The sequence below is a fragment of the Trichosurus vulpecula genome, chromosome 4 (genome assembly GCF_011100635.1).
Source record: "Trichosurus vulpecula isolate mTriVul1 chromosome 4, mTriVul1.pri, whole genome shotgun sequence".
Lineage (NCBI taxonomy): Eukaryota > Metazoa > Chordata > Mammalia > Diprotodontia > Phalangeridae > Trichosurus > Trichosurus vulpecula.
Window position 1 is genome coordinate 215,358,933 of NC_050576.1, and position 11,319 is coordinate 215,370,251.

Here is an 11,319-nt window from a genome sequence, read left to right on the forward strand (position 1 = left end):
CTAAATACTTTCCCTAAATCTCTCCTTGATCAGTAGTAGCAATTTGAAGAACTTAACGTATTTATTGCCCTGGGCCTCATATTCCCACCAGTGTGAGCTGCAGAAACAGGATGAGTCCTTATTTATGGTAGTGACCTTCTCTGTGGATTATGTATGGTTAAAGCATTTGTTTTACTGTGATAAAGAGACACCATTTACAATAGACTCCCCAGCCAATCCTTTTAAAAAACTGACACAAAGCTGTGCTTGTCAGTTTTTATGCTTGTCATTGTATTGATTTACTTCTGCCCGAATCTTGGGTCTCCTCTACCAATTTGCCCTGTTGAGATTAAGAGTTTCCATGATAATGCTGACTGGTAACCAGGAGCCCTGAATTTATAGCAAGACCACCCTGATTTTCTGGATGGGCTCACCTGACTTCTGGCACTTTTTTGTAAACTTCTTTCTTGAATCGGGGACTTTTTTTCAAGGAGAAAATCTGTGGGGTTTTGAACAGAGTGGTAAATTAAAACGATGCATCCACTTTTTTATTTTTTTTTCCTGTCACTAGTGCCTGACTTACAGAGGGAGCACATGCAGCTAGATTATTTTTCTGTAAGCAGCTGAATCCAGTTTGCTTGTTTTTCAGTAACCAGCATGTTTTCAGACAGGTGCATAACCAGACTCTTTTAATATTTGCATTTTGGCAGCCATTTGATGAAGATTACTTGAACCATCTTGAACCTCCTGTGAAGCATATGTCCTTCCATGCCTACATTCGAAAACTGACCGGAGGGGCTGATAAGTAAGCAATTAGACTACAGTAATTGCATCTTAACAGACAGGAATGCCTTTTTGCATTGCTGGCAGTTACCTCGTGATTGCCACCAGGTATAAGGATGATAAAAACAGGGTTAATTTCATATGGGAAGAAACCCCCACATTAGTTAATTCTGTTCAGTTTAGGAAAAAAAAAGTTAGGTGATTGCCAATTGGCTAGCCAGCGCTGGGTGGCTCTGAAGGTCGGCGGAGGTGTCTGTGAGGAACTGTATGGCACATAGACAACATAAGACTGGGGAGTCAGGAAGACTTGGGTTTGAACCCTACCTCCAGTGTGTACTAGCTGGTTGACACCAGGCAAATCATGTAACCTTTCTGGGCTTTAGTGACATGGGGGTATGTTGATGACCTCTGGTCCTTTCCAGGTCTGCATCTATGATTCTTTACTTCTGGTCCTAGAATCAGAAACCCCAAATAATGACCACTGGGGAACCCTAGGGAATAGTTTTCATGATCTCATCAGGCTCCAGAGTGCAGTGCCTAAAGAGGGTAGATGAATACGCCAGAGTTTTGTGCAGTCTAAGACCACTGTACTGTGGAAACGTATCGGGATGGTTTTGGCTACCTCTCCTGGCTGGAGCTCTACTTTTCAGTTTAGTTACTATTACAGAGGAAATTTGGTCGTGAGAGGGATGGAGCTTTGGCAGTTGGTGTTGGAAACAATCTTCCTCACTAATTAGACATCGAGGTGGGAATAAAAATGGAGCCCTAGCCAAAATTGAGTTTGATGGCGGTGGCAGAGAAGGGATTGAGTTTAAACGTTTTGATCTGACCCGTCTCAGACGTTGCCTGTGGGGTTTTGTTCTGTGTGCTACAGACGGCACCTATAAAACAAGAGAGTTTCACCTTGGTCTTTTAACATTCTTGTTAGTATAGCAAGGCTAGGCGGTGACTGAGCTCAAATCAGCAGCATTTAGTGAAGAAAGCATTGTCCATTTGATTATGGCTTTTATTCTGACAAGCCATTGATGTCTTAGAATACTTTTCCTTGAGTCCATTTTGGAGGGAAAATAGAATCTCACATCTCACCCTTATTCTTGCATGCCAGCGTATAAAACTCTGTAGATTACCAAAATAAAAACAGGAAGGGAGGTTTACTTAGTGGGACTTGCACTTTGTAAGGCTCTTATTAATTAGAGGGAGGGGCAGTGGCATGTTCATGTGATGGACCAGGAACATTTTTATTTTTATTTTTTCTTAGTCTGTAGTGGTGGTGTAATGAAAAAGCTGTTGTAGTAAGTGAGGCATTTGTTGTGACATTATCTGGAAAGATAGGCTTCATGGCTATAAGTGTACATTTATGTCTCAGTTGCTGATATGCTGACTTAACTATTGATTTTGAAAATACATTAATCATACCATTATGTTCACTTGTGTATTTTTAATACTTTGCCCTTTGGAAGACTGGCATCCTGTAATGAAGGTTCTTGTCCAGATTCGACAAAAGCCAGTCAGTGGTAGAATCAGGTGTATAATTCTTGCTTTCTGGGTTGTAGTTCTTAACTTTGGTTTTGGCAAATAGAACACTTTTGTGTTTAATTGAACTAAGGTATAATTTTCCCAAGTGTTACTTGTGTATTTTTCTTGAATTATCTACATGACTGAGATAGATGTAGTTTGTAAGTATTAGGATAAAAAGTTGAAAGCTAATGAAACTCATTAAAACTCACTAAAACAGCTTTGGAAAATTTTTAGAGGATAGTATAGTGTGGCTAAAAAAGTGGATGTTAAACAGTGTTCTTGAAAATATTCATAGATGTTAGTGACAATAGGTGATGGCAATAAAAGACTGGTTTTTATGATAAAACTGCTTTTTTCCCTGTTGAATCCAAATGAACAGAAGCTCATTTTTTAAATGTGCTAGAATTTTAGCTATTTGTAATAGAATCATTTTTAGCACATGCTTCTTACTCCTGCCTGCCAGATGTTTAGCTCCTTAGAGAGGATTCTGTTCATGAAATATAAGGTATTTAACATATTCTTTTGCATCTCTCTCTGCTCTCCCCAGGCCACATTTTGATATTTAATTAAAGCTGCTTTTTATTTAGGGGGAAATTTGTTGCCTTGGAGAATATCAGCTGCAAGATTAAATCTGGTTGTGAGGGACATCTTCCATGGCCTAATGGCATTTGTACCAAGTGCCAGCCAAGTGCCATCACACTGAACAGACAGGTGAGTTGTTACATTGTAACAGACAACTTTGAGAAAAGTGTCTCTTAAGCATCTGCTGCATAAGCAATAAGCATAAAAGGCGTTTTGTGATTGATTAGTTTGTTAACTATTCCGAGGTCATCGGATGTCAGGGAAATTTCGGCTCTTGAGGGGAGGGAATCTCAGCCTGCAGGTTTTCCTTTTTCATTGCACAGTGTAGTACAGTGTTCTCACTTGATAATGTCTAAAATATCACCATTGTTTATACTCTGTGTGGTAGATATGGCAGGCTGTAGCCCTAGTTTGATCCTCTCTAAGATCTTAAAGGCTATTAATAATCTCTTCTTATTTGGTGTTTCTAAGTGCTTAGCAAAAGGTAAGTTTTGGGTTATAGCTTCCTGACTCAGGGATATAGTAAAAGTTGCAGACCAAATATAAAGCTAATCAGAATATTCTGTACTCATTCTTTACCCCTAAATTAGATTACTCTTCTACGTAGTTTTTCCCGCTTGCCTCTCTAGTGACCTTCCCCTCCTTTTTTCCCTACTTTCCTAAGCCTGTGTATTTTATTTGCCATAAAAGCTATTTGAGCTGGCATTTTAATAACAATCCTTTAAAATAGAGGTTCTTAACCTGGGCCCATGAACTCCTAAAAAATATTTTTACAATTATTTCAGTATAATTGATTTCCTTTATAATCTTATGTATTTTAATACATTCCAAGAAGGATCCCTAGGTTTTACCAGCTTCCCAAATGGGACAGTGAGTGACAAAAGAAAGGTTAAGAACCCTTGCTCTAAGGTGAATTTGAGTTTTTGTAATGGTAGTATCCCTCTAAGACTCTGGGTAAGTGTTTACCCCTTGCTGCTTGTCTTGGTATGGATGTTTCATGAGGATATTGATCTGTCTTAGTCTCTTTAGTCCTGTCACTGTTCCTGAAGCAGTGTTAGTATTTTGACCTATCTTTATTCCAAATATTTATTAGTTTTGTTGATGATACTTATTTTTTATTAATGTTAATTTTTGGTCATGCTTCTCCATAAAATAGTATATGAAGGAAATAGAGTTAAAAATAGATTAATGTAGGAAAATAAGTTATTTGAATACTATGGCTTTCGTGAATCTCTTGGAATGAAAGTCATCCTGGTGAACCCGATTCATTTGTTTCACAGAAATATCGGCATGTGGACAACATCATGTTTGAGAACCACACGGTTGCTGATCGTTTCCTTGACTTCTGGAGAAAGACGGGGAACCAGCATTTTGGGTACTTGTATGGACGATATACAGAGCATAAAGACATTCCTCTTGGCATTAGGGCTGAGGTTGCTGCCATTTATGAACCCCCTCAGGTACAAACAAACAAACAGAAACCTACAGGATTTGATAATTCATTGTCAGTCATTTTTGTAGAGCTAAAAGAAATCAAATTTCACCTGCATTTCCTTCCTGAAGGCTTATTTGAATGCTGTTTTCAGTTAGCATTTCTAAATTTTCATGCTAAAAGTCTTCATTTGAATTGTTAATGTTCCCTCCCCCCCCCCCATTTCAATTAAGACCAAATATTCCTCTTGACAAGATAGACCTTCCAAAGATATGTACATTCATTCAACTTTGTAGTGGGACTGGAAGCATCCATTCGCGGTGACCTCATTGCTTGTCATGATTCGGGGGTGCTGAGGATTTGACAGCTCTGCACAGGTGCAGTACATGCTAAGGACTTGCTCCTTAGGTCTCATCTTGCCTGCGGATGCAATGTAAAAGGAGCTTTGGGTGCTCAGACTTTGTTAGACATGACCTGTCTTTTTATCTGATTTTTCTAGAGCATTTCATTCATAGTTCCTAAGTAGGAAATTTAGCCAATAGTATTTGCTACAGAATGTAGTATTGAGTAGTGCTAACTGCAGAATGTATTTGGCCACCAATTGGAACATTGGAATGTCTTTGGTTGCCATGTATGTGTCGTGTTTGTCTGGTAATGTTATGAAATGAAATTAAAAATTAAACCCCACATTGTATTTGAGAACACAATGGAGGGTGTTCTGGGTCTTTTTTTTTTTTTAAATGATGACTCATCATTTTGCAAAAGAGTCACTAGGTGGCAATGGAGACACGACTTAAGAAGCTTGGTTACTTTCAGTTTAGATCACAATTCCTTGGGAAATTCCAGATTTGTAGAATATTTATCTGGAGCTATGTATCATAAACCATTACAGTTTTAAAACATTCTTTTAAAGGTAACAGTTTTGTTTTTTTCTTAAGTTAAAATGGCTCTCCCACGTTCAGCTTAGTGGAATAGAATGATCAAGTCTCTAATTTGGAGATCCTGAATGTTGTAACAGTTGACCTTCAGCGACCCTTGAGCTCATTAGGAGTTGAAGCTCATGCTGCCACATGTCATTAAACAAGTACTTTTCTCTAGATTTGTAATAAAGTCTTGATTTGACCTGTGCCCTAGAGGTATTAATGATCTCCATATGGGGGACATTCAGACGAACATAACGGCACTTTTGTTAGTTTGCCAGAATTTGACTAATTTACAAGGATATATTCAATTAGTAAAACTCAATTTTGGAATTACTTTGCCTTCCCACTCCTGCAACTGGGAGCTCTGAGGCTAAGTATGATACTTATTCTTATTCTTAATGAGCTACAAAGTACATTTAAGTGAAGATTAAAGTTCTTCAGTAAACTTCTTGACTACCAGGAAATAGGAGAGTTGATGTTCTTTGATCAGTTTGTATGTCATAAGGTACATATTTTGTGGATCCTTTTGAATTTTTCTGAATTGATATAGCTTCTTTTTCTCTCCTACATAATATTTTGTATTCTTTTACCTTTTAATGGCAAAGTGGCTATTAAGTTAAATAAATCACGAAAATATTTTTTCAGGCTGTTGCCTCAGGGTTTTTTTGTTTTGTTTTGCTTTTTTTTTTGTCTTACCACTTGCACTGGCTTTAATTTTGCTCTTGGCTCCAGTTGCTTCTGAACTGAACAAGCCCATCATTTGGAATGGGGTTGCACTCCAAAAAATTAGATTTTTCAAGGGGGGAAAAGGTGAGGACAGCCTTCCATTAGTCTTTAGTGACAATATACTTAGAAAAAGAGCTTTTATCTTAGATCCAAACCAGTATAAACAATCTGTTTTCATTTGTTTTTTCTCCTCCTTTTTCTGCAAAGCTATGTACTTTGCAGATTTGGAAAAGCCTATGTTTTCAGTTGGTTGCTTAGAGTTCTTTTTCTTGCCTGGACAATTCTCCTTTTCAGTGTATTTGCAGCTCTATGCATTCTAACAAGAAATGAGAGTGAAGAGGATACCCATGGTTCTGAGTATCAGCCCAGTGATTACTCTACAATGTATACTCTTTTTCTAATTCCCCCACAGATCGGTACACAGAACAGCCTGGAGCTCCTTGAAGATCCCAAAGCTGAAGTAGTAGATGAAATTGCTGCCAAACTTGGCCTGAGAAAGGTATTGGAGCCTTCTGTCAGCTGGTCTGAGTCTTTGCAGGAAGGAATGTTAGGGTACTGTATTGGGTGAATGGCAGGCGGGAGGGGATTTGTTTCATCTGGGATCAATTCTCCCCAGCTGCACAAGGTCAGCTGTAGACCTGACACATTTTGAAGCCTCATTTGTGTTTATTGGGCGCCAATAGCTTTTATACTTTTTGGCCTTAAAGTGACATGGGAACGTTTCCCTGAGCATAAAAAGATCCAAATGCCAGAGCTGTTGTACTCTCAAGTCATCAGCCACCCTTCTTGAGGGTTACATTAAAAAGCAGTAGAAGGAAGACCTTTCTCTTCTGTTCCTGGCAGGCGTGTATTCCTGGAGCGTTATGGCATTGCTGCTCTGGTACAGTTCCCTGTCCTGGTTTCTCTTTCCTGTGGGGCTCTGTGTGTACTTTTTGGGGTATCAGCGCCCTCAAATCCCTCTAAGTTGTACATTTTCTTTTCTCTGTGGTTGTAGGTCCAATTCAGTTGTCATAGAATTTTCTGTTTAGAAGTCTGAGAAGACAAGTCTTTTATTGTTTTATTTAGACTAGTCAAAAGTGAAAGCAGAGGAGAATTTTCCCTTTGATTGTGTTAATCTTGTTTATACTAAACCTTTGTAAAGTTGCTGCGTGCTGTGGAGATGTGGGAAAAGAAATGTAGGAAATACATGCATGAACATGACATTTTGGAAATTGAGGCAGTGTGGGGCAATGTCGAGAACACTGAACTTAGAGTCCCAGAACTTCAAATCCCTGCTTGACCCCTTACTACTACCACCTTCACGATGTTGGACAAGTCACATAACCTTTCTGGCCGCGGTTTTTTCATCTGTAAAAATGAGGGGGTTGGACTACATGTCCTTAGCAATCCCTTCCATCTCTAGGTCTATGAGCTTGTGACCTAAAAAAATTTAAATGTCAGCAGCCTTGTAAGTCTGAGCTAACAAAGTTTAAACGTCAGGATGTGTAAGTCAGATTTTGATTCTTCATATTTTTGGGTCAGTCTTAGCTGGCAGTGGAAATCAGGTTCCTACAAATTTAGTGGGGAGAAAACTTAAAATGATTTCAAACCTGAAGTAAGGATATTTGTGCCAAAGTTCTGTCTTCCCAAGGTTCTATCTATCTCTTCCAGCTGTCCTCTCTTGAAAGAGAAATTAATATTTCGTGTCCATTTCTTCCACAAACCTATTAAGGGAAAAGGGAACAAGCACTTAAGTGCCTACTTTGTACCAGGTACTGTGCTAAAAATTTTACAGATACCTTATTTTATTGATAAGTGATGATCATCATAGTACTTTTTACTTTTTAAATTTTTTCCCAAAGAGACTGAATTCCTAATTTGGCTTTTATAATGTTTCATTTACTGCTTAACCAAACTTGTTCCATAAGCTTTATTTTTTGTTGTTGCCAACTTTCTCTAGTTCATTTTTTTTTTTTAAAGAAATTTCAGATCCAGATTTAAAAGCTTTCCTGGTCTTGAGATCCTGATCTTGCAACTTGAATTCCACTGCATTAATGTTTGGGTGTTTTTGAATCAATACTTTGCTATAGCCTTATAGCCTGCCTACTCCATTCCTAGACTTCTTTTGGATTAAGTCTTTTAGCCTTAATTTCCCCATCTCCCCCCCTTTCCTTGAGCAGCTTTTTTAAAAGTCTGGCAAGCAAGATTAGTCATGCTGAACTCAGGTGGCCACATTACATCAGCTGTGGCAAATGACACTAAGTAATTCCCCAAGTAATTGGTCTGTGGTGGTAGTGGTAGTGGTAGTGGTAGTAGTGGGTTGGGATGTGTATGTCTGTGTGTCCTTTTGTTAAGAGATGAAAAAGTGTTCTCTTTAGCTCCTCCCCACTCCAGGCTGATGGAGATGACTGAAGTGCTTTAGCTGGGGAAAGTGTAATTCAGGACATTTTTCATGACTTTTGCCTAGTCCTTGTTTAAGACTTTAATCTTCTAAGGTATAATTGGGATACCAACCAACCTTTGTTTCTTCTTTCCTCCCTCCTTTGTTCCCTCCATACCTCCCTCCCTTCCTCTCGCTGTCTGGCTTGGTTACCTTCTAGATAGGAATTAGTAGAAGTTGGCCCAAAGAGGAGTCTGGTATTCTTTGTTATTTGGTATACATATAATCTTCAAGGTTATGAGAAAACTAATGTTTAAAGATTCAGAATTGAGAATAGTGTTTTCTTCATATAATTGTTGACACTTAGAAGCATTATTTCTTAGATCCAGCAGTTCCTCCTAATTTTGTGACCACAAAGAGCTCTTCCTTGGTTGGAGAGGCTTATCAGGTTATTGTACCTAGAATTTTTATTATGATTGAATCCCACAAGAAGATAGAAACTTTGCCATCCCTCCTGGCAGAGATAAAGAAGCATGGTGAAGTGCAAAGAGAGACCCAAGTTCAAATTCTGGTCAGATCACTTAATTTCTGTGTGACCTTGGGTATGTCAGTTCCCTGTACCTCAGTTTCTTCATCTGTAAAATAGAGATAATAATGCTGATGATCCTGTTGGACTACCTTCCTCTCATATGCTTGTTTTGGAAAAAGTACTTTCTAAATCTTTTTTCTTTTTTTTTAAATTATTTTTTTAGATTATTTATTTAGTATTTTTAGTTTTCAGCATTGATTTTCACAAGAGTTTGAATTACAAATTTTTTCCCCATTTCTACCCTCCCCCCCACTCCAAGATGACATATATTCTGGTCGCCCTATTCCCTAGTCTGCCCTCCCTTCTGTCACCCACTCCCCCCCATCCCCTTTTCCCTTACTTTCTTGTAGGGAAAGATAGATTTCTATGCTCCATTGCCTATGTATCTTATTTCCTAGTTGCATGCAAAAACTTTTTTTTTTTTTTGAACATCTGTATTTTAAAACTTTGAGTTCCAAATTCTCTCCTCTCTTCCCTCCCCACCCACTCTCCCTAAGAAGGCAAGCAATTCAACTTAGGCCGCATGTGTATCATTATGCAAAACCCTTCCACAATACTCATGTTGTGAAAGACTAACTATATTTTGCTCTTTCTTATCCTATCCCCCTTTATTCAATTCTCTCCCTTGACCCTGTCCCTTTTCAAAAGTGTTTGCTTTTGATTACCTCCTCCCCCATCTGCCCTCCCTTCTGTCATCCCCCCTTTTCTATCTCCTTCCTCCTTCTTTCCTGTGGGGTAAGATACCCAATTGAGTGTGTGTTATTCCCTCCTCAGGGCAAATCTGATGAGAGCAAGATTCACTCATTTCCCCTCACCTGCCCCCTCTTCCCTTCCTATAGAACTGCTTTTTCTTGCTACTTCTATGCGAGATAATTTATTCCATTCTATCTCTCCCTTTCTCCCTCTCTCAATATATTCCTCTCTCATCCCTTAATTTGATTTTATTTTTTTAGATATCATCCCTTCATATTCAACTCACCCTGTGCCCTCTGTCCATATGTGTGTGTGTGTGTGTGTGTATTCGTGTGTGTATTCCCTTCAGCCACCCTAATACTGAGGTCTCATGAATTATACACATCATCTTTCCATGTAGGAATGTAAACAAAACAGTTCAATTTTAGTAAGTCCCTTGTGATTTCTCTTTCTTGTTTACCTTTTCATGCTTCTTTTGATTCTTGTGCTTGAAAGTCAAATTTTCTATTCAGCTCTGGTCTTTTCCCTGAGAAAGCTTGAAAGTCCTCTATTTTATTGAAAGTCCATATTTTGCCTTGGAGCATGATACTCAGTTTTGCTGGATAGGTGATTCTTGGTTTTAATCCTAGCTCCATTGACCTCTGGAATATCGAATTCCAAGCCCTTCAATCCCTTAATGTAGAATCTGCTAGGTCTTATGTTATCCTGATTGTGTTTTCTCAGTACTCAAATTGTTTCTTTCTGGCTGCTTGCAATATTTTCTCCTTGATCTGGGAGCTCTGGAATTTGGTGACAATATTCCTGGGAGTTTTCTTTTTGGGATCTTTTTCAGAAAGCGATCAGTGGATTCTTTCAATTTCTGTTTTACCCTCTGGCTCTGGAATATCAGGGCAGTTCTCCTTGATAATTTCTTGAAAGATGATATCTTTTTGATCATGGCTTTCATGTAGTCCAATAATTTTTAAATTATCTCTCCTGGATCTATTTTCCAGGTCAGTGGTTTTTCCAATGAGATATTTCATGTTGTCTTCCATTTTTTTCATTCCTTTGATTCTGTTTTATAATATCTTGATTTCTCATAAAGTCACTAGCTTCCACTTGCTCCAATCTAATTTTCAAGGTAGTATTTTCTTCAGTGGTCTTTTGGACCTCCTTTTCCATTTGGGTAATTCTGCCTTTCAAGGCATTCTTCTCCTCATTGGCTTTTTGGAGCTCTTTTGCCATTTGGGTTAGTCTATTCTTTAAGGTGTTATTTTCTTCAGTATTTTTTCATGTCTCCTTTAGCAAGTCATTGACTTGTTTTTCGTGATTTTCTTTCATCACTCTCGTTTCTCTTCCCAGTTTTTCCTCTACTTTTCTAACTTGCTTTTCCAAATCCTTTTTGAGCTCTTCCATGGCCTGAGACCAATTCATACTTTTCTTAGAGGCTTTTGATGTAGGCTTTTTGACTTTGTTGACTTCTTCTGGCTGTATGTTTTGATCTTCTTTGTCACCAAAGAAAGATTCCCAAGTCTGAGTCTGAATCTGAGTCCGTTTTCACTGCCTGGCCATGTTCCCAGCCAAGTTACTTGACCCTTGAGTTTTTCTTCGGGATATGACTGCTTGTAGAATATAGAGTACTTTGTCCCAAGTTTGAGGGGCTGCACTGTTGTTTCAGAGCTATTTCTACACAGCAAGTTCTGCCACACCAGCATTCCTCCTCCCCAAGAACCACCAACCCAGAGTGTGACTCAGA

The 11,319-nt window shown here is 38.6% G+C and overlaps 1 protein-coding gene across 1 annotated transcript in view; it reads left to right on the plus strand.

The window, feature by feature from the left end:
• Window positions 1-11,319, plus strand: part of NPLOC4 (NPL4 homolog, ubiquitin recognition factor) — a 60,441-nt gene that overhangs the window by 11,854 nt on the left and 37,268 nt on the right. The window contains exons 6-9 of the mRNA XM_036754963.1: window positions 690-784; window positions 2,868-2,991; window positions 4,143-4,322; window positions 6,356-6,442. Coding sequence (XP_036610858.1) covers window positions 690-784; window positions 2,868-2,991; window positions 4,143-4,322; window positions 6,356-6,442 — 486 coding nt within the window. The remainder of the gene's footprint in view (window positions 1-689; window positions 785-2,867; window positions 2,992-4,142; window positions 4,323-6,355; window positions 6,443-11,319) is intronic.